Source organism: Lepisma saccharinum, chromosome 11 (genome assembly GCF_977018435.1).
Source record: "Lepisma saccharinum chromosome 11, izLepSacc3.1, whole genome shotgun sequence".
NCBI lineage: Eukaryota > Metazoa > Arthropoda > Insecta > Zygentoma > Lepismatidae > Lepisma > Lepisma saccharinum.
The window spans coordinates 55,447,205-55,471,682 of NC_139239.1; the positions used below are offsets into that span (position 1 = coordinate 55,447,205).

At 37.8% G+C, this 24,478-nt stretch overlaps 1 protein-coding gene across 3 annotated transcripts in view; it reads right to left on the reverse strand.

The window, feature by feature from the left end:
* LOC145994810 (uncharacterized) overlaps positions 1–20,894 on the reverse strand; it is a 45,066-nt gene extending 24,172 nt beyond the window's left edge. Inside the window, exons 1-6 of one of the 3 annotated variants that reach the window (XM_083131122.1) lie at positions 20,614–20,893; positions 18,789–18,998; positions 13,205–13,406; positions 7,338–10,688; positions 5,472–5,563; positions 130–200 (exon numbers count right to left, since the gene is read on the reverse strand). In XM_083131122.1, the coding sequence (XP_082987248.1) occupies positions 130–200; positions 5,472–5,563; positions 7,338–10,688; positions 13,205–13,406; positions 18,789–18,998; positions 20,614–20,628 (3,941 nt within the window). In that variant the 5' untranslated portion in view covers positions 20,629–20,893. Of the gene's footprint in view, positions 1–129; positions 201–5,471; positions 5,564–7,337; positions 10,689–13,204; positions 13,407–18,788; positions 18,999–20,613 lie in introns of all 3 variants that reach the window. The other 2 variants (XM_083131123.1, XM_083131121.1) reach the window with 2 other exon arrangements.
* Between the last annotated feature and the right edge of the window lie 3,584 nt (positions 20,895–24,478).

The following is a 24,478-nucleotide window of genomic DNA, read 5'->3' on the forward strand; positions in this document are numbered from 1 at the left end:
AGACATTAATATTCAATTCCATACCTAGCATAGGGCAATTTCACATGCTCGCACATATCAACAATTTCAGAATTCTGTAAAGTGCAAAGCACCATGTGACTCAAATTGCAATTCCTTTTAGCAACTTACCTGCCGACAGCCCCATGGAGTGCAGACTGTACAAGTCTTTCTGGGTGACTATTCTTATGAAACACATTAGCCTGAAAAGAAAAACAAAGAATAAATCATATGCAAAATAAAATGTATCAATTCTTGTCATTTACAAATGTATCAATGTATAAAGGGCATTTAAACCTAAGCCAGACTATACTTTCATAGGTGTAAAAGGGAATGTGATTATGGTAGTGACAGGTGTCTCCTATTACTGCTAACTGCTGAGCATGGCCAACAGCAAGTTATTAATAATGGTGAAAAAACATATCAGCATGTATATGCGACAGTATACTATAAAGAAGTTTCTTATTCCAAAAAGCTTGACACCAAATCCAATCACACTATGGTTATAAGATAACCACCTGACAAGCTGATGTGATACAATCTGCTTAGTTGTTGCAGATGAGTATTCCCTCAACTACAATGAACTCTGATCAGCTACTACCAACAGATGCACACAAGAAAGAAATGGTCAAAAGAAAGAAAAGAAACTCAAAGCCAAACTGATTTTTCACCATTTTCTCATATTAGACACTCAAAAATGCAGTTATCTTCAAAATAGGTGCTTATGACTATAATAAGCAAAAACAGGCTGAATAAAACAAGGCCTGAAGTGATACTGATGCTGATGTATCTGTAAGCATCGGCTCATTTTTTTCCACTGATACCATTGTCATTGAGTCGCAAGAACCACGGCCAAGAGCAACATTTGATCATTTCAAAAGTTCTTTCACCCTTCCTTGTGTCAAGTTCCGGACAAACCCCCACCTTCCTAGGAAGGAGCAGATGATTCACATGATCCAAAGCATGGACAAAGTGAGCAACCAAACTTCTCAAAGGCATGTAAGCCAAACGTCAAGCTAAGTTTGCAGAAGGGTTTTATGTATCAATCCGCGAGAGAACTGAGCTCAGAATCTTCCGTGCCAGTCTTGCGTCAACTGTCAAGCTGCTTACATCGTAGACACTGAGAAAATCCACAGTATTGCCAACCGCACAACACATCAAAACCCGCATGCATGTCAAGCAGAATGTATTTTTGCTTCTTCTTGTCTCCTGAAACATCAAATTTTAGAAGTGCTTTCTGCGCATAGATTATGTAATAAATGTGTCATTACTTAATATAAATGTGAAATAACTTCTAAACATGAGAGCATGTGTGTATATTTCGATCACGGAAAGAAAAATAAACAAAGATAAAAGTAAACAACGATAGGCCCCTCTTGAATTTAAAGACAAATTATTGTTTTTGGTTTAGAAAGAAATACATTTATGAAAATCTTGGTAGCATCGTTTGCAATACATCCGTTACTGTAAGAGACACACACTTCAAGTTATACCAGCAAAAAAAGCATGATTTGTTATTGGCGACAATCAGGTGCATTGTCTGCTGCTATTACTCTGGTTTTAATTTATGAATCACTTCACTAAACCAGGATTCAAATCTTGGTCTGTCCATTTCTTGCTGATAATCACCCTTTCTTTGCACGGAACAGTAAATATGCACCTTCAACAAAGATTTCATTGCCGCCAGTGGGTGAAACAATAAGCCTCCCCCTTCCCCTCTTCTTTTCTCGTTGTTTTCTTCAGCCCTGGCGGTGGTTTTGTAGGGTGGTGTCCTTCAATGTTTGATTCAATGTACGCCCCCCCTGCAACCTCCCCCTTACCAAGTTAAAGCACGTCTCATTCAAATAATAAACATGTTTCTTATCTCCGCGATATCTTTTAATACAGCAGAGATTCTTTTGTGTTCAAACAACAAACAATCGTGTCCTCTTCCTAAACTTAAACCGCAAATCATTCAGCACCCTTGATACAGTTCGTGCGCACATTGACGGCAAATCACCTCACGCCCTGTTTTACTTTGATCATGTTGTCGTAAGGAGGATTATCCATTTAAAACAACTTGCTTGATTTGAAGAGCTTTTCCCTTCAGATGAAGCCCAAAATAACACTTGGGTAAAACCACACGTTGAACAGGGGACCTCGATTCAGCCATTCTCGCCGCTGTATAGCACCATTATTAATCAATCACATCACAATAAACATAGGGTTAAAATAGTGGGATGTGTAACACTGGTATCACGGATTCCACGTGCTCTGCAACGTATTCAGTCTTGCTCAACTCGCTCTTGATCTTCAGCAATTCTTCAGCGCAATACAAACTCCAGTTGGCGAATCTACTGATCCTAGTTAGTCTGCACAGTGATTGCAACCGATCAAGTACATTCCTGCTAATGGATGTACTATTTTGTCTGTATTTTACAAATTAAATAACTGTTTTCTTGCAAGTATGCAGTTGTGTCGGAATAGAACCCGTCTCAGTGGAACTATATTCTGCGCACATTTGGATCTACATATGCGAAAACCTCCTGCAAAGTTGACTTGACACTTGGCAACTACCTACTACAGGCTGTGTGGAAATAAAATAAATCATCCATCTTCTGCTCGCAAACTCGTGGGGGTAAGAAAGAAGGATAGTTTTAAAATCAGTATTACCACAGTGAGTTCGTTTTGGCTCAGGCAAAATGTCATGTGACATGGCGCCAATGCTCACATTTTCATCCTATAATGTCTTGTTCATTTACGCATGTATCTTTAGTTAAAAAAAGTGCTCCCCTATGCTTTGCATCTCACCATGAAGGTGTATACGGGGTGTCGAGTTAGGGCCCCACACTTTCTTGAAATCCACGAAGATGGGAGTGATGTCATCAGAACCATGCCCTGGCCACCTTTACCCCCCAGTTTCCTAGGTGAGTGAATTGCTGTGGAATTCGATTTGTTTTTTCTACTCAAGCGGGAAGGGAGGATTGTGAATTTAACGATTTCTTATTGTACTCTTCCCTTCTGTGTCTTGTATGTGACTGTTGGTATTGTCTGATAATTTTACATTGCTTTTCTCCCTCACCAGGTTAACCCAAATGACAATAATGAATAGTGTCTACATGAAATTAAAGAGATGCAACATTTCAAAACCCAATGTATTTGCATCCTCTGGGTCTAGAGAGAAGTTCACATGACAAAATTACCGAATATCACATGACATTTTAAAGTGTTATAATGCTACATGAGAATAATTTGGAAGTTATTTAAAGTAATTAAAGAAATGTGATGTGATGAGTTAGTATGACTTGGTAACTAGCATTTGTTATTTTAAATTGGAATTATACAAGCATCGGTGAAAGTATCGGTTCAAAGTGGTATTGGCTCAACCCTTAATAAAACTTGTGCATTCCTCTCAGAAATGGCATAAAACCGGTTTTAAACTTCAAAGCCCATATTTTCTAGCCCAGGAAGAAAAAAAAGCATTTCAGAGGAAATCTTCATTCTAGTAATAATACAATGCTGACTCGGAAGTTAATGAAAAATCTTCTTTTTTTTCTGGGTCTTGAAGACAATGCAAAACCTGATAGTAGTCAGTATCCACTCAGAACAAAAAGACATTGATTTTTTTTGCATTTTCCAACTTTTTTGGGTTTTATGTCATCTTTAGTGGGTTTTTCTTGTTATTTTTGTTGCATTCATTTTTGAGGTTTATTTTTGCTTCTTCCCTGCTTCGTGAATTTGAAATGCATTTGCTAACATAACTTACATATTTAAATTTCCTAACATGGTATTTTTAGCAAGCACACCATTAATAAAAAAATATGGTCAATGCAAAAGCAGAATATTTTTTCTAAGTTAAATATTTGGCAATGGATTAAATTATTGTGGTAAATATATTTCTCCTCCAGCAAACTTAAAATACTTTAGGTGAAGCTTACTTTGAGGTTCCTTTGCTGGGCACTAATATCGCTTTAATCTGTGATAAAAAAAATTATAGTCTGATGAACGAGAAACATAATTGTATTTTTAGATGCTGGCTGACTACTGTACTGTGCAAGGCCCACTATGAAAGGAGGTGAATGACTTGCACAGAAAAACCTTAGTACTGAATTGCTTTCTTGCTCTTGCTTGAAGCCACCAAACAACAGATTTTATCGAATTATTCAACTAATCTCTTCTTGTAATTTGTGAAAAAGTGAAGCTTTCATTTCTGGATCATTTTTCAAAACTTTTAGGCTATTTTTTGAGATTTCTTAGGTCATTAATTTCAGAGCCCTACTGATGAGTCACTCACATGATCTGGAGAGGAAAATGCTAGTGCTTTCTTGACCATCTTGACCACCTTGCCTCTTCATAAGGGACCAAAACAAATGTGTGTGTCCCTGGAGTTAAAAATCGCAAAAATTGTACACCAGTACAGTGCCGGTAGGCAGATTACTCGCTGGAAGAAAAGAAAAATCAACATATTCCATTCATGTCACAGCAATTGCTGTAGGGTGAACTTGAAAATCATCGAGGAGGTACAGAAGCATTTTTCTCTGCAGATCATGCAACTCATCAGCATGAGACTCCGGATTGCCTTAAAAAGTCTTGTAGAATTTTCTATTAGTCTTCAGTGGATGGGGAAGCAGTAAAGCTATTCAAAGCTTCACTAGCCACCTCCAAAGTGATGCTCAGTTATTTTTAAAAAATAAGACTTCATTTCCTATTCAAAACATCCTGCCTTTCCCATTCAAAAGCTTTTCCTCCTGCCACATGAAAGCCTACCCACCAGCAGTTCAAAGACACTTAGACAATTAAACTTCTACTAAAGCAAGTGGGAGAGGAAAAAAGACAAAGTTTCATGGCCAACCGGAGGATCTTCTGGCAAAGTTTATGACATTAACACAGCTTGGGAAAACAGGAGTTACAACAAGCATACGATAGATATTATTTAACATGCCTTTTGCTGGGACCAGGCTGACAATGTATTAAGCAGGAAAATGTGTTGTGTTCCATTGTGTGTGTTAAAGTTTGAAAGTACATCAACTGAACTTCTCTGAAGTGTTACAATTTTCAAGTATTGCTATTAGTGCTGGTATTGGCTCAGCTTTACACAAAATCTTTGCAGTCAAAACTTTAAATCAATTACTCTACATGTTTAAGTCAGTTTGAATTAATACTAATTTAGTGTGTAAAATAGTTAGTGAACCAATACTATTTTAAGAGGTCCATCTAAAGAAGAAAGCAATAACATTTGAATTAGTTCCTTCAATTACAAGTGAGTGGCACTAGTGTTTACAGGTATAAAATAGCAGCAAGCACCTGTAATATATATGGAATGGATAAAAACGTATGCAGGACTGTTAAGTTGCAGAAGTTGTGGTCAAGCAGTTTTCACCACCTTTGCTAGTTCGATTAATTTATTTTGGTAATATATTCTTCACATCTGCAGTTCATTCTTCATCACTTGAATTAAATCAAGTAAGTACACTCATCAAGAAGAAAGCACATACCTTACTTAATCTCTCAGCTCTCCTTCTACTTAGCTCTGCTCGCAAATCGTCTCCTTCTTCAGCTATTTTCTTTCGGTCAGTCTTCTCTGCATCTAAAATAAAATTTAGAACTTTTGCAATGAAATGGATCAATTATATCCCATTATATAAATACCAGATTTCAGAGAAATGACACCTTATATGAGTGCCAATGATCTTCCTTTCTCAAAGCATAACTAAACTGCTCACATTTTTGGCCACATTTTATGTTGTTATAGCTTTTTTTGATTAAATAAAGTAGCAAAAGATTAGAATACTATGAAATTAATTTAAGACCTCAAATTAAATGAACAAAACTAAACTGACAAGAACCTACTGCATATTTCACGAATTTCTTTTATTTGGTTCCATCAAGTATTGATGTTCATTATTATTATTATTATTTGTATGGATAGGGTTGTCACTGTATTTTAACAACGAACCAGTGGCCAAGTCCCAAAGTGTAGGCCTTACTGAGCTACTTGAGTTTGAATTGTGAAAAAAGGGTCTACAATTGACAATTCTAATTTAGATCTCCAAAATTTTGGATTGAGCCATATCTATCTGCAGGCATTGAAAATTGAAGTTCCAAAACAGAATATATGACTGGCACATGAACTTGAACAAAATATATGAACTTCATTTGTATCGGCAATATATTTTTTCCTTGGCCTTTAACCATAATTTTACTTAAATGAATGCCTTGCTTAAAAAAAAATACAATTTTAAAAAATTATGTGAATCATGAAAACTAAAATTAAAATTAGGTACATGTTGACTTACATCAAGCATAATGTTAGGATAAGGGTGTCTATAATTTTTCTAAAACAAAATTCACAGACATTTACATATTTTCCAGACCAAATTATTAGGCAATTGTGTACATGAACATGTCTGGAAGTAGGTTACTGTATTTTAAACACTTGTACTTAATCACACTAAACTAAGTTTTAATATTCTAAAACTGTCACATCTAAAGGTAATAATGTGAAGAGAAACTGAACAGTAATTGATTAATTGTTTTGGTGTTTTAGGTCCACGTTATGCACAGTAAGGCTAATCGGGACTGGACCTACAGTTTAAAGTGGGATCCAAAACACTATGTGCCTCCACCAGGATGAACAGTAAAATGTTGGTTTGGTTAAGGGAGGTTTTATGTAATACTTGAAATGTACTGACTAATGATTAACAAAGAATTCTTCTATCTATGAATCCATAACAATTCTAGTGCAAATAATACATAATTATAGTCTACCTACCAAACAACCCCCCCCCCCCACCACCAAACCCCCCACCAAAACCAACTCCAAATTGCAAAAAACAAGCATTAAACCCAACAGACACTTATTGTAGTATATTTCTATGTGATAAAGAGTTCACGCCTCATTTCCTGAAGTAATTAATAAGCAATTTCTGCTGTAATTACCAGTAATACTCAGTACATCAAACTGAAGTATAATTTCTCCACAACAAAATTAAAATTCTTGCTTTTACAGCACTACTACAAAACATTGACTCTTCCAGAAAAAGAGTGAATTTCCCTTGCATTTCCAGATATAGTAAGATTCCAAGATTTCAGGTTTTTCCAGATCTGTGGACACCTTGAAGATGATAATACTTAGTACATACAGTTGTGGATCATGAATGTTATGCACTAAATTATGAATTATTTACTTGAATACTACATATTCCTGCTACCATGCTGAAAATTCACTTGCAAAAGATTAATCCGACTCGCCCTTAAATTAAGATTAGGACGAAAAGCATTGGATGTAAATTAGCAATATTGGTAACAGAATGAGGTACACAGAATTGTGATAACTATTATATCGTGCACAAAAATATTACCTGTTTTATCAGTGCGGGTTTCTTGCTTTTCTGCAGGCTTCTTTCCTTTTTCCTCTGGCTTGTTTTCACCTTTCTTCTGTGATGAATTCTCTGGTTTCCTTTTACTTTTGTTGATACTTTCTGCCAAACTTGTAAAACGTATCGTCCCAACCCTCTCCTTATTTGGAGCTGTCGATTTAAATCGACCTTCATTTTCAGGTTCACTCTCATCTGTGGACCATAAGTACTCAACTTTAGACTTCTTTCCCGAAATGTCGGTGTCAGAATCAAAACCCATGCTACCTTCAATGGTTCCTCTGTTTCTCTTTGGTTTTGGATTCTCCGGAGCCTTGGATTGTTCAATAATTGTTCTTTCTCTATTTTCTTGGCTGGTCCTTGCTGTATGACTGCTAGCACTTGTCTTCAATCTTATTTTCTTCTCGCGTGGAACAACAGGGCAGGTAGACTCGAACTTACGCCGTCTTGCTTCAAGAACTTCATCATGTGATCCTCTCTCTACTTTACCCGACCTCATGCTCTTCCCTTTAGACTCTTCCTTTAGTTTCCCAAATATTTTGCTTTTATATTTAGAATCTCTAGAATTGTAGCTACCCTTTGAGAATCCTTTGTTGTTTTTAAAATCATGCTTTTTGTACTGGTCCTTAGATCTTTGTCGAGAATGACTTCTCTGTCTTTTCTCATTATTTCTCTGGAACTTCCTTGCACGAGTACTCTTCTCGGATCTTACTCGTAAAGGAGATTTGTGTCTTTCTTCATCAGTTACAGCATCTGGCGAAGAACTCAAACTAGGTGTTCTGGAACTTCTAGATGAGGGAGACTGGGAATTTCTTGGCGATTCTAGCTTTGTTGCTGATTGGCTAGCTGGTGAAGATGAATACGAATGATGAGCTGATTTACTAGAAATGCTAGAAGCTTCAGAATGTCTTGCAGGAGAATTACTCTCTCTGGTCACTGGCTCAGCTGCTTGTTGCACTATTTTCTCTGAAGGTTCAGCATCAGAATAATCAATGTGTTCCGAGGACTTATCAATTGTCATATTGTACTCTAGCTTGTCAGCAGTTTCATCTGTATCTGCATGACTTGCAACTGTGGAAACTTTTTGATCAGATTGCACAGATTCTCTCAATGGAAGTGGTGAATGCTGCTTGTACATGATACTGGGTGATGCCTTTTGACGTGTAGGTTGAAGAATTTCTTTTGTTTCAGCAGGAGCACCATCGAACACCCTAGTAGCACTCCCGGAAGGTGATAACGATCTCTTTTTTGGAGACCCTGACAGCCTACTGCTATAATGCACTCTCAGGTCTACATTCCGGCTTGGAGGAGACCTGTTTCTCCATGAATGATTTGGAGAACGCTGCCTTGGTGGAGGTGATGACCATTTCTTTGGCGATCTTGATGGTCGTCTAGGTGATGGACTTCTCCTTTGTCTTCTGGGAGATAACGGTCTTTGCTTTGGTGATGGCATTCTTACTGGTGGCACGTTGCTGGGCGATGGTGACTTTCTGGATATTGGTGACCTGCGAGTCTGGCCTCTTCTTTCCGGAGAGAGTGAACTCTGACGAGATGTTCTTCTTTCATGGGATGGTGACCTAGAATATCTACCTGATGGCCTTGTCCTGTGGATTGGAGAATGTCTTCTTGTGAAAGGTGAATCTGATCTTCGGCCACGTGGTGACTGCCTCTTGTCTCCAGATCTTCTCACGGGAGACTGCTTTTTCATAGGTGATTTCTCTGCTGGTGACCTGGAACGTGACAAACGTCTTCGTGGCGACAATCTTCGAGATGCTGGAATGCATCTCCTAGGTGACCGAGATGTTGATCTCCTTGGTGAATATGGCCTCTCGGTTACTGATTCTCTAGGAGAAAGAGATGATCTCCTTGGAGATGGCAAACGCCTTGTCCTTTCAGGAGAAATTCCTCTGCGAGGCGTTAAAGATCTTCTACGTCCTGGGGACTTTCTTCTTGGGGATATAGATCTGCTAGTAGATCTCCTGCGTGTGGGCGATATCCTTCTTGGAGAAGGTGATCTTCTATATGGAGGTGTTGGCCTTCTCAACGAAGGAGACCTTCTACGCAATGGAGGAGATCTCCGTGGTGATATTGACCTCCTCCGCATCGGAGAGAGTCGTCGCGGAGTGGGAGATCTTCTTGAGAATGGTGACCGCCGCCTTGGTGATGGAGATCTATAAACTGGTAACTGTCTTTTAGGTGTGAGAGATCTTCTTGGTGACCGTCTGGGTGATCTTCTTGGAGAAAATCGACTTGGTGAAGGTGACCTTCTCCTTGGAGAATGCCTCCTGGGAGATAAAGATCTTCGCCTCATGCTAGGTGATCTTCTACGAACTGGAGAAGGTGACCGTCGCCTTCTAGGAGATGGTGATCTCCGTATGGGTGAGTCCCGTCTTGGTGAAAACTTTCTGCTTCTTTCTGGTGACCACCTTCTTGGAGAGAGAGCTTTTTGGTTTCCTGGGGACCATCGTTCAGGCAAGTTCTCTGACTGGTACACATTTCTTGGAGGGAATGAAGAAACTAAAGGTCCCGCCTGGTCAATGAAGATGGGAGGCTGGTTGTAGTCTGATTGGTAATTAAGCGGTGGAGGATATGGTGGAATATGAATGGATACGGGGAATGGACTGGAAGTGGCTTCAACGAAGTGTTCTGCAGGTGGATAAACATTATTCATAACCCTGGCCGTCGCTTGGCCTGAAACTTCAACTCCTGCATTTACTGGTCTACTAACACAGTCCTGAATGTTGGGAAACTGCATCTTGATTGGGGATGAAGAGTTTACAGTTTCTATAGGTGAGACAGGTACATCACTAGCTGGAGACACTTCTGTATCTTCTCTACACTGATTTGAAAAATTACTTTGTCCTTCATTTTTAAGTGGTGATTTTTGTTCATCTTTTGGCACTTTAACTACTGCATTGTTTGAATCATCGTTACTTTTATCTGTAAAACTGTCGCTTTGCTCAATTTTGACCTTCACCTTGTCATTATCGTCGGCACTGGAAGGTTCCAGTTTCACATCACAAACACTACCCATAGCCTCGTCAGTAGGTGTTTCACTTTCCACTTTGATTTCTTTCTCAGACTTAACATTGTTCTTTTCATCATCTGATTCAAGTTCTGCTTCCATTTCTTCCATCAACTTGTCTAGACTGTCATCATCCTGCACCAGCAGAACATCATCATCTTTATTATGCGATTCAGTTTCAGGTTCATCCTTGGATGCACTTTCAGATACACACTTCTCTTCTTCCACAGAGGTATGCAAAGCATCATCACAGTCAGCTTCATCACTGTCTTCACTATTTGAATCTTCAAAGCGGCTGAATTTTGTAGAAACTAGAAAATGAAAGAAGGTTATTAAGCACACCTAAACAACATTCATCCCCTTAATAATCACATGCAACTACATACTTGGATGATTTTTCCTAAATACGTACATGAAACCATATAAATATGTCTTAAGAATAGTATATGTGAATGTAGCTTTTGTATTCATTAGGGATGGAACAGATTAATCAGTACTCTACTGGTATCGGCTGATATAGGCATATCGGTGTATCAGTAAATTACCCATTATTTTACAGATCCGATATATCAATAAATATATTATAATTTGGTGCAAAATTCTGCCCTTTTGTTATAATTCTTGTGGATAATCTCCATGCCCTACTTCTCAAAAAGTTAATGTTTAAATATGCAACTTCTATTGCACTGCAGTCACCTGGAAACAAACACTTATTAAGAAGGTCAATGAACTATTCAGGTTCTTCAAGGACCATTTGGGATCAGATTGGTAAAATATCGGTTATCGGTCAATTTTATATCGGTGCTTTATCAGTATCAGTCAAAATTTAATATCAGCCCATCCCTAATATTCATAATAAAAATTATCAAATTTGAAAAGTTGCAACCTACAAATAGTAGATTAATCAGTTTTCACATAAAAATTAAGATATTTGTGTTAAAGTTGATTCATAAAACTATGAACAAGAAGCAATTAAAAAGTATTTTGTGAACTGCAAAGGGAAGTACTTTGAGACATTTGCCAGTAGAACATTTCCTTTTGATACTGATAAGTCAAGTCAAGTTAAGTATCAAAATATAGCAAGAAAGCTGATAAATATTTACAGTCAAGTTGTTTCAAAATATAGCAAGATATGTAAATAATTACAAAGTAAGTACACCACACTTTAAGTTACAGAATTGTGTCCATGGATAGGATTTTCCCATGTGGAAATACAGAAATTTATATTTACATTTTCCCAATTATGCATTTTAAGTCACCTTGCTGTTACCTACTTTGACAATTCTTGATGTATGGGGGAAAATTAGATTAATTTAACAATATTTCTGATCATGTTATAGTTTAGTCAAAATTATATTGTATGTGGATAAACTGGTACAACACTTTTGTCATTTCCAATGAAGTCGAAACACAAGAAGACCACTTCCTCGTTTATGTAACCAGTAACAAAACATAAAAAATGTAGAAATTTGCAGCATATAAATGCTTTTCTACATGTGGAAATACTTCATTCAGTTTTATTTCATGTGCTAATAACTGGAAACTTACATCCTTACTATAAAACAAATTACATTAATATAGAATCAGCATTACAGTTTACTTCAAGTACGGACACCTGCTCATGAACTTGTCATCCTTTTTTTATAGCCATTTCAGAACAGCGGTCCTAGTGGAACAAAGGTCAAATACAGGATTTCTGAAAAGTTATGCAACATAGACTTTGAAAGTATGCAACTTTTGTACAAAAAGCGATAGTCATGAACCTTGGACTGGGTATTAACTTTGTCTATGTGGATATTTCTTAATTATTAAACGAGAAAATTATTTTCTACATGAATGTTCAGTATGAGGTAAAAAGTTAAGACAGAAAGAAAATAGTTGAAATTTATTCTATAAAAAGATAAATAATACGAGGTCTGACAATTAAGTTTGCAAACTTGCCACCGTTTAGCACTGAAGGCAGCACTATGCAAGGAGATCTGTAAGATTATGTAACCTTGGTATCTCAGTGCCTCACAGCAGTATTTGCATTCACGTGTGATGGATTTGTGCTGAGTGGCATGCATTGTTGTTTGTGCTTGTGTGTGTGCACTGTCTTGAAAATAGCTGAGCTGGAATTAGAGGAATGAACATCAAATTTCTGGTGAAACTGGACAAAAGTGGGAGTGAAATACAAGAAATGTTAGTGCAAGTGTACTGCGAGAATGCCATGAAGAAAACAGCAGTGTACAAATGGATTAAACTGTTTTCTGAGGGGAGGGAACAAGTGGCTGATGAAGAAAGGTTAGGGTGGCCAGTAGCGAACCGAACGGAAGAAAATATTGCCAAAATTCATCAAATTCGTGCGTGCAAATTGGCAACTAACCATTAAGATCTGTAACAGACCATGTGAAAATTGATTGGGAAACTCTGCGGAAAATTTTAACTGAAGTTTGCATGAAAAAGTGAGACTCAAAAAAGCAGAACTTTTCCGTACTGTACCGTATTGTACGAAAAATTTCAACTCATTTCTTTCATCTGGGAATTGATTGAATAACATGGACAGATGTCGGGCACACTTGGTACTGTCCTCAGACATAATCAATGTTGCCAGCACACCTCGTAATTCTCCAAAAAAAAAAAAGGGGGGGAAGAAATAAACACCCGATACCATCAATATACATTGAAAATTATTGCGAGACTCCATAGTTGTAATACTCACCCTGAGATGCATGCGAAGAGGCTCTATCACAATCAAGCCCAGGTCTGGCTTAAACACTACCTGCTGCCAGTTACAGTCTTACCACAAAATTACAAAACACTCAACAACAACTTATGCATTACTAACCTTGTTTAGGCTTCTCTGTAGGTTCAGATGCAGGAAATCTAGGGAAATATCTATCTTGGGGAAGGATCAACCTGGGAGTTTCCTCTTGCTTCACAATTGAGCCAACATGTGCTTCACTCTTGTCAGGTTCAGTTGAACAAGTATCTATTGGTACTATAGAAATCAGGTTTGACTTTATGACTCCATTTCTTCGAAAATTGTGCTGCAAAAATAAAAGAATACAAAAATCAGAGCATTGGTTCTGGGATGTGAAAGATACTGGAAACTCACTTGATATTTTCCAGAGTACTAAGATGAGAAAATGTAAAATCTGGAAAATTTTAGAGCATTCTGCTATATTGAGAGCTTGAAAATTAAATGCATAATGTAGGAAAATTGAAAATCCTTACACTCTAGTTAGTTACCTTAGTTATTAGAATAATCATAATTTAATAGTCACAATAGAGCACTTGCTGGCTTACTTAAACATGTGAAATCTTGGTTGTAGGGTGAGTGCACCAGTAAATGACCAGTTAAGAACATTTTACCACAACTTTATTTTTTGGTCAAAGAAAAACAAAGTGAATCCAAGTAAATTGGATGAATGAATTCATCATAATGTTGGGTTTCATTGAATATTATTTTAAAGTAAATACATATCAATATGAAAGAAATAGTTAAAGATTGGTTAATTCCAACCAAAACACTAGTGAATGACCAGCAAAATTCAGTGAATGACCAAAACCACACTTAATAATAATAATACAGTCAACTCTCGATTCTAAGACCCCGGATTTAACGATCCTCTCAAAGTAACGACCCTTTTCCCGGGAACCGTGAAGAAAAGAAAAAAAAAGTTGAAAAATTCAAGGAAATGGGCCGAAAAATACGTTTGTTGCACTCATTTTATACGCGGTGTTGCAATTCCCTTCACGAGCTCTCTGCAGGTCGCAAGTGGGCCTGATCTAAAAATAGACACCACCACACCACGCTTGAGTGATATCCAATAGCACTTGACCTCTGTCATCCCCTCCCCCAAGTGCAGCGACGGTCCCTACTTACGCGCCAGGCTTGTTTTGCCAGTGATTTCGCTTGCTCTTGCATACGCGAGAAGAGAAGATCGAATGTGCTTAGATGTTATTTTAAATCGACCTTGACTTGTTTCCTTGTCCTAAGAGCTGCTGACAACTGAATGGGGGGGGGGGGGGGCACCACCTTAAGGGTGGTGCCTGGAAGTCTGGACCGTCTGTCCAGCTCTGACCTAGATTTCAGCAGGTCCCCGTGAGTGAGCAACTCTTGGCCTTGTAGCAGACAACTTCCAGTAACCGCTTTCAATCAAAACGTGTTCTTTGTTCCCTGTAACACTTCATAAAAAAGCGAAACTATTAGAGATAATAAAAGCCACATAGGCCAACTCAAGATCGTCAACCCACTTAATGATTTGTCATCGAAGCTTATGCAAAAGTTTACTTCAATCTTACGTGCATCATAACTCGAGTTTCCCACTTCATATGCTTTCCTAACTGTGCCAATCTTGTAATATTTGCCAAAAAAGTGTTCAGTTGGCTTAGTGACTTCTCTCTTTTCCTCTCAGCAAAGGTGGAGGGGGGGGGGCAGCGATGACGATTGTTTCAGCCACAATTTTCTTGCTCGTGTGTGCACACTGGGTGATTTCAGGCGAGGGTGGAAGTGGACCGCTCTTCCTTTCCTTTGGCGTCTAAAATGGGGCAACCAGTTCTGGATAAATTCTTGAAAAAAAAAAAGTCCTCCCCCTTCCCAGCTCATTCTCCGTCACTGGTGTGTGCACGGCAATGTGATAATTGCAGAATTTAAAGAAAAGAAACATTATTCAAGTGGAAAACGTTTGGAGGAGCGGATGTTTGACATCGAGAATACTCCTAAATCCAACATTAAATAGTCGATTAACATGAGAGTAAATAACGATCTCCCACTTTGATATCTAAAAATGGTTTCATAAAGCTTGTTTTGAGTTCATTTTATGCTGATGGGCTAATCGGGACTAAATATATAGTTTAAAGTGAAATCCAATTCCAAACCCAAATGATTATCAACTGCAACGCTGTTTAATGACGTGTCCTAGAATATGTATTGGGTGAAAACAGGTCGCACGTTGCGTGTTTCCTTTTTCACGCTGGATTACAATGCAAGTCGAGGAAGGAGTTTGGACTGCTCCCTTGAATGGGGGAGGGGTGACTATGAAGTTGGTTGAAGCAAAGAAAACGTGACTTTTTTTTACGTTGTATTTTACCCAGCCGAACCAGAACAAAATTTACAGCCCGCCTTTTTTTTTTTTTTGTCAGGTGCCTAGAAAGGTTTCTCCTGAGAGATCTTATCTTACCAGTTAATCTTGTAACAGACAATGCTCCAGTAGACCCATATAAAATCCAACATTCATTCTGCCCGATTATCTCCCGACTTTTGCTGGCGCCAGTGTGACTGGTGTCAATATTCTTTGAGTTTCGCTTGCAATAAGCGAGAGATTGTTTTCCTTTCAGTAGGTTTCAGTGCAAACTGGTTTCTCATGAACTAGAATTGTAAGAATTTCCTGGAAGAGCAACGACTGTGCACAATTGAAAGAAAGTAACATTACTTTAAATCCTTTATTTGTGAAAACGTTTTCATGTTCTATTTTCCTTCTCACAACATGCATCATGTGCATAACAGGTTGTATAACTACCAGGATACAGTCTCCTAGGCATCTTTGTGTCAGTTTGAGCTCCGTTTAAGCTGAAAATTGGTGCAAATTCCAATAACGACCCTTTTCCTGGGAACTTTGAAAGGTCGTTGTATCGAGAGTTGACTGTAATGTTTTTAGAACAAACAAATTTGAAAAAGTTACAGGCTGTTTTTTTTATATATTTTAGCATTTCAGGTACTGTATAGTAAACATCATAAAAATGTTTCAGACAGAATATCTGTGGATATTCCTTGATGTCACAATGACTGATCAGCTTTGTTAGACCATTTCCATTCGTCATCTTCACTTATGCATAACTTTTATTTCAGATTCATGCTCAACTTTACGAACATTCACCATCATAACACACTATAACATAATCACCAACATTCTGCATAATGCAATTTTCACTGCATTCACTCTTGTTTTGCACAACAGCAGGTGCGTGCCGTGACCTTTCGTGATAGGCAAGCGATGGGTTAATTTCTCGTTTCGGTTAATTATAACAATTTCAAATATAATATAGGCCTACACACATCCCTACTTACAATAATGTGCATAATCGTGAAGTATCGGGCTTGAGTGTGTGAAGTGCATACATACCGTAAAATCAAATCTCCGCTGCAGATTTATAAAGAAGAAAAAAGCCTCTCTATATAAACTTGTAAATTTCAACCATGAAGAAAATAATGATTTACTTGATATTTGAGGGCAACTGTAAATTAAATTACGTTCTTTTTAACCCTAAAAATAATAAACATCCTATTAGCATAAAGTTTCGATCTTAAATAAACGGACAGGTTTCGGTTTCTTACTTGGCTAGAATTATGAATCATGATTTGTCTTCAGTTGGATGCAAGCGCAGATGTGATTCTGGGAACGTTCATGTCTTTGCACTGCATTATAAAAATTGCTCAAGTCACTGTAGCTTGTTCCTAAATTTGTATTGAATAAAACACATGGCCAACAAAATAATTTATTAAGATCGTTGCTACCACATAATATTGTTGTACTGAGATGTTTTAAACTGCCTAATGAAAACTTTCCCATCTTTCTTAGTTGGTTTGGTTGTGCACAGTTCAGGACACGGTCGCTCGACTCACAATCACAAGCTCCAACTTTACACCATATGTTCTCGAACTGAATGGTTTTGAAAGAAGGTCCCTAATCAAGGCCTTACCTGCAGCACTGCAAATTGATGGCTCTTCTGGTATGTCAACCCTGGCGGAAATTTTCAATGTACTTTTACACCAGGTACAAAAACACGACACAAAGAACAGAAAAAAACATCACAATATCACAGTAAAAAACAACATGCAACAGCAGCACCCACGCTTCTAAATTAACCTTCCTTTTCACCCTAACCTGCAGTGTTACATACCCTCCATATTTCCGAGTAACCGACCACATGACGAATATGTTCAAGTACCGGCTGTGATTTCATTTCTTATAAATAGCATACGACTTGTGATCACTGGCTAACTTCATAATGTAATTTGTTGATTACTATAGAGTATCAAACATGAAAATCGTACCGCGTTAGGTGGTGCTACGGATGCACAGAAAATTCTGGAAGTTAGCAACACTTGTGGCCGTGTGGACGAATTCTTTCCAACACCCTTGCCAAAGACAGATGCGGTCTTGGTGTTGCTTGCCCTCGGCCTTTTTTCTTCGTAAACGGGGATGGACAGTGTCCATGCTAGAACTGCATAAGTCACTCGAAAAGCGGGGAGAAAGGCGAGCAGTCTTCTAACGCGGTCAGTTGTGGCGCATCGCCCAACGTCGTCAAGGGTGTAGCCGGTTTATGTTTCAAGTCAAAAGAACAGAAAATAGAGGAAATGAAAATTCTGCAATGTAAATATCTTATAGTAAATAAATTTCATTCTAAGGTGTATAGAGGCATTGAAAAACACAAACTTTAAATATCAAAAGTGTTTTAAAAAAGAACGCAAGCGGCGCTTGCCCCACCTTTCCTTACCGCACGCTTCATGCTTCTGCACAACAGATAATGACAACTCGTGTAAATTTCTTTCAGATTCCGATGCCAAGGATATCTGTTTCACTTGTTGCGGTTTTCTCCCTCATGATATTATTTCCATTTCTTCGATGTTATTGCAAATGCTAATCTTAGTTGGTCATATGTCAGTGTTGCAAATGATTGGAACGCCTTAACAATTTCAGGTGGAACTTCCTTTCTTTTCTGAATGCAGTGGTCATTCACTAGAGATGGTGTCAAATTTGTATCTGTGTGACCTCCCCCTTCCCCTTCCAATGTCATGCACAACAGAGAATATGTAATTTTTGAATAGCCTATTATGCTGATTTGATGATGTAGCTATTAAATAAAAACAAATTTTACACAACTCGAATGTTTCTTGTACACATGACTATGATGTAATAATTCTTACCTTCTTAGCAATACCAGATTCTTGTCTCCTGTGCTGAACTCACACAAGTGCGCTCATATCCAACATCTTTAACTCCCTACCTTGTGACCTGAACAAGAGAATATGGATTGTAGAAGAATGCAAAGCCATTTATTAATGGCTCAGATTCTTCCAAGCATTATATTGCTTTGTAGTATTTGGGAATGGTCGTTCACTGGTGCCCTCACCCTATGTGGGTGTCATGTTGAAAACTTCCACAACAAAAGACAAGAAACTGTTGAAAACTTCCACAACAAAAGACAAGAAACTAACACATTTTCCCAGTGTGTGAATCATTATTTAACTCTTCCCCCAAATGTTTTCCTGTTATGTAATATGTGTGTGTGAACTTAACATTGTACCACTACAAATATCTAAAAAACTGACAACTCAATGTACTATATTATTACTTTAAACACAAATATTCCAGTGATTTTTGTGGCCAAGTCAATACATAAAAGCCTGTCTTGGCTGCACTTACAAAATTGTCATTCCGGTGATTTCTCCGGAAGTTATGCCTTCTGACAGGTGGATGTATTCTTTGTTCATAAACAAAATTCACTGGTTTCGGTTGCTTCTGCTGCATGTTGGATGGAGCCTTATTTCTTAATGTCTGAAGTGCGGCAAGACGCAAAGCTTCTAAATCTTCATCATCACTAGCATCATGCATTTCGCCTGAAGAACTCTGAACCTACAATAAACAATGTAATATAAGATTGTGCCAGTGATTAATATGCATCTTTGTAAACCTGACCCACATAAGGAAACCACGAAAGCATTTAGAGACCTTATTTGAATATTAAAGAGTGCTAAACCTGAGTCTCCTAACCATAACTAACTTTGCAGAACACACATGACCTAGATGGCAGCAGCATTCTTGTGACCAAGACAACATTTAACAAATGGTTGGTTGCAAGAGAAGAATCACATAGGAGTATATGGAAGTGAAAAACCATTCTCATGCAAGCATGCAGTAAGTAATCTCTAAAACTCCGAAGTGCGTATTAACAGACATAAATACAAATCGAACCATGAAAAAAAATGCCTGTGTGACATGATGAAATCGGAATTAAACAATTGGAGCTTGGGCCTACCTTATAAAAATCAAAACTTATTACAGAAGTATCAAAACATTTCATTAGACAAGTATTAACATTGCAGCCATCAAAGTTTGAAGAAAGAAAACAAGGACAATTTGAATATAAAATTCTGTGGTAAAGCTACAGAGCAGATTTGAAGAAGAAAAGTGGTACCTTATAATGTAGAATGCATTTAGGGACTTTATTTTAATGCTAAGAGAACCAAACTTGGCCTGTCTAACCTAACTATGAAAGTATATATTGAATAAAATCTTGAGCAATCGCTAAAAGTCCGCAGAATGTGTTAACAGAAGTAAATCGTAATCGAATCATATTAAAATTGCATTCGTAGCATGATGAAATCGCAATAAAACAAAAGGAACTTGGGCAAAAAAGTAATCAGTAAGAAAGTTCCATAGTGCATATGTGAGGCAGTTAAGTTAATTGCTCTCTAATAATAACAACAACACTGATCTTTATGTTTCCATGTTATGCTCACCACTATGGTCGGTGGTGAGACTAGTTATTTTATTATTCTTATTAGTAGTTATGTTCGTGACTAGTCTCACTACCTGGATGACCATAGTTGCGCCCATAATTTATCACAATGTACATGAAATATGATTTGTACTTTCCATATATTTCAACTAGCAAAGTTTAGCTTTAGCATACAGAATCAGTATAAAACTGAATTCCCTTCCAATATACGTAGATAGCATGAACAAAAAGTTATTAGCAACGCTTCTCTCAATTTCCAAATTTTAACTCTAAATCAAAAACACATTACATTCTACAATCTGGGTGGCAGACTTAAGCTCTCATCCCCCGAAAATTCTGGTTGGAAGAAGACGTAACAAAATATGAAATACAATATCGTACATTCCGCCGTATACAAATCATGGGAATGGTGTAAGAGAATACCACAAATATATTCATGTACCTTATCACTAACCGTGCTGTGCGGGGAAGAAGTTTAATTTTCATCATCTGTCAATTCTGAGACAATATGTCAAGAAATATAAATACTGCACAGATTACCAATCTGACGAGAACAAAATTAAGGTATCATTTCTCTTTACCCTTTATTACAACTACTGAAATTAATTTACATTTTTGAAAAACAAAAACTTTGTTTACAATCGAGTAAGATTTCAAGTAACCATAAATATAAAGCAATGGAATTTATCGTATTTCCATTCTAAATTCTAATACGTTACAAAATCTCACCTTTTCAAGCGCCATTTTACTTCCTTTTCGCGACTTCTCAGCAAGGCAAGGTTCTTGCACGACTCTGGGTCTACCTGTTCTCACAAACCTGGAACACAAAAACCAGCCCTACGTAGCAACAGTCGCAAGACGGTAATAGCTTGACCTGACTTTGATACGTCTACTAACACTCATGTAAGCACACAAAAAGATTATTCATGAAAGTACTTCATACACGAAAGAAATAAGCGAAGAAGCACAGTAGACTTGGCAGGTTTTATGGTTTCGCGAGTAAGTTTCCTTACGTCAACATGGAAAGGCGTGGATTGTGTTACAGTCTGGTGTAATCAAACAAATCAGTGATACAATTACATTTTCCCTATCGGCAGGACAGTCCTGTTCGGTATTTTCCAAAACAACAAAAATGCTGGCCTCTCCATTTATGGATTTTTTTTTTTTTGGCCGAGTCTGCTGCCACTGATTACTCGCTGGTTTTGCGCAAAAATTAAAAACAAGTGTAAACTAGGTTAAATATCTCCCGAGTAATAGGGTGGAAATTCATTTCAGGGGCGTCAAATTCTGTTCTCGCTCTGGGCGCAAAAAAATATTTACTAGGGGTGTGCGGGATCGGTAAAAAAATTCCCTTACCTATCCCAACTTTTCGGGATCACGATCAGTCGGAAAATTCCAAACGGTCATTTTTAGAAGAGGTTCTTGATGTGTTTCATTCCAGAAATACAAAAACAATCACTTAAGGGAAAAAAGCTACCTACCAGCCAATGGGAATGCTTGAAAATGTTGTAGCAGCAAAAAAGAATTCCGTCCCAACCGAAAAAATTCTGTCCCGCACACCCTTACTACACTGGAGTCACCGTATCAACCGTTGTCCATTCACAGCGCAGAACGGTTTTTCTTTACAAAATTCTGCTTCCCTTCTGACTGCTTCGGGGAGGAGGGATTTTAATGTTGCCGCTTCTTGCCGAACAAGTAGCTAGGCCAATTTGTTGTTTGACAGCAAGTTCCTTCGTAGGTAAAGGCGGCAACAGAGGGCCACTGCCATAAAGGTGGTTCCCGCGCCGCCTGAAACGACGACTACAATGTAGCTTTCCCACTCCGTTCCTCCTCTTTTCTAAAAATTATATGGGTGACGGTCCCGAATGTTTAATGATTTTTTTTTTCAAAGTTTCATAGGAGAAAGATGCAGTATTGGATAGTTGTAAAAATAATCATGAAAACATTTAGAGGCGAGAAGATACAAAATGATATGTTTAACTATGTGACTGATAAAAGCCTCATTACATGAACTATGACGAGTCAAAAGTCCTTTAACACCCCCTACAAAATAGAAAGGAGTTATTCTGGTCATGAAAGAAATATGTTAGGCACAGGGAGATCTCTAGCTGTGTGTGTCAAGCGGTCCCTCATATTGTTCACCGCCATATTGAATTCATTCAACGCAAACATTTCAAAGGAAAGTGGGTGATGTGAAATATCAAATCAGGCTAGAATTTCACGAGAAATGAAGCAGCGAAGGTTTTCCCAACTTATTTTTTGGCAGCAAAACGTTATACGCATATCTTTCACTTATGATATATGCACATTATAGTGTTGTCAATATTCCTGTGAGCACACTCGTTGACGTCTCTCACACTCACATAGAACATTTGGCAATGTAGCAGGTGCAACAACATCGCAAGCAGCAACTATGCCTTCTCTCAGATGGTCAATATCAGGGACTTTTAGTGCATGCACCATTCTCTTCAAATGTTTCTGAAGGTAAAAGTCCTCCTAAGATGTTAGATCTGGGGAATGTGCAGGCCTTTTAATAGATCCCCATCTGCCCATCAATCTACCTAGAAATTTACCATGAAGAATGTTCACATAGGGTGGTTACATACTGTCTTGTTTCAAAACTCTGGAAAAGTGCCATACCCCGTAAGGAAGGATGAAAAACCTTTTCACTTAACATAACACATCCAAGAAGCCCTCACCATTTAAGGTTCCGTTGTTGAATATGGACCAACCATTCCAGTTCTCCATACACTATACCACATCATTAGCTTACCAGCAATATCCATTCGGCTGGGATCTGTCTACTGTAGACTATCAAATCACAGGTATTGCGTATAATTTTTATTAACTTTACCAGGAACATAAAAATTAGCATAGTCACTGAAGAATTTTTCATTCCAAAGGAAGTGTCACGTAATTGTTTGAGATACTTTTCCCAATATTCTCCACTATTCAAGTATTTGGTGAATGTTGCTGATTAAAATCATATGCAATGGTGCGTATACTTCTTTTTGTCCCAAGATGTCAGCATGATCTCGCCGAGTTCCTGACACGTTAGGAGCATTCTTAATACTTTGTTTTTAACACCTCGAAAAGGAGAAAATGATTACAAGCATGCAGTAATATTTTTTTGCTGGTTAAATATACTTTGGAAAAACCTTCGCCGCTTCATTTCTCGTGGAATTCTAACCTGATTTGATATTTCACATCACCCACTTTCCTTTGAAATGTTTGCGTTGAATTCAATATGGCGGTCAACAATATGCCACCCCTGCGCTTGACACACACAGCTAGAGATCTCCCTGTGCCTAACATATTTCTTTCATGACCAGGATAACTCCTTTACATTTTGTAGGGGGTGTTAAAGGACTTTTGACTCGTCATAGTTCATGTAATGAGGCTTTTATCAGTCACATAGTTAAACATATTATTTTGTATCTTCTGATCCCATTGCAGTCCCAGAATGATTTTTTGATATGTTTTAGAGTATGGCATGAGGGACAAAATATATTTTTTTCACGATTTTTGGTGGTGACATGTTTTGAGATATTCAAGGTCAAAAGTCAAGGTCATGTGGCAAAATTACATTTTTATCGATAGGTGGGCTTGTTAAATATCATTGGAAAGCTTGTTCAATTCCCTGTACAATAAGCTTTATTTGAGCTTCCTAGGTGAAATAGTGGCGGAGGTACAGCACATTTAGTATAGCTAAGCGGGCTCAAAAGGGGCAGTTTATGCGAACTTTGACCTTGAATAATTTAACAATTACAAGACGCATGAGACTAAAAATTTTCATATTTACTGAGTTCCATGCATAGTTTCAACTCCCCAAATTTCATGAAAATCGGAGATGGTCAGGTCAAAGGCTGTGTTGATTTCGCATGGAATGACTCAGAGCATCAAACTTAAGGTTAGGTTAAAGGTTTAAGGTTATGTGTTCACAAATTGTCCAACAAAATATTCATTAATTTTGTTGTAAGCAATGTAAGTTTAAAAACATTAAACAAAGCTGACATTAAAGCAGACAATAAGTTCCCCTGGAAGCTCATAGGATGTAAAATGAAGGTAAAGAAAATGGTAATGAGCAATTTGCACATATCTTTAAATTTAACTGTACCAAACAAAAGCAAATGCCACCGAGTAGGGCCACGGTTCTACTTATCAAATGAAAAATAAAATAAACATAGAAAATATAACATAAATAATGGAAGCACAGCTTTTACAGTTTAATGTTTTCTGCCCTATTTGGTTTCCATTGCACTCAATTTATGAAAATGTGTGGTTGCAGATTCCTTCAGCAGCTCTGTTGCAAGCACCAGCTCTACTTTTAACTGATATAGGGGAAAGGAAACCAATACACTTGAGACATTGCATAGCCAGTGCTCAAAGTGAGGGGTTACAGAGGAAGGTATTTCCCCAGCTTGCAAAATTTTCCCAATAGTCGCATATTAAACCGTAAAGCCAAGGCTAGACCAAATATCCTCCCAGCTAACATTTTCCACTTCAAGTACTGTACATAACAGAGTCTGAATTCTGTGTAAAAATAGGGTCTCAAACATTTGAGTGCTTGAAAAGCACAGTCCAAGATAAATTT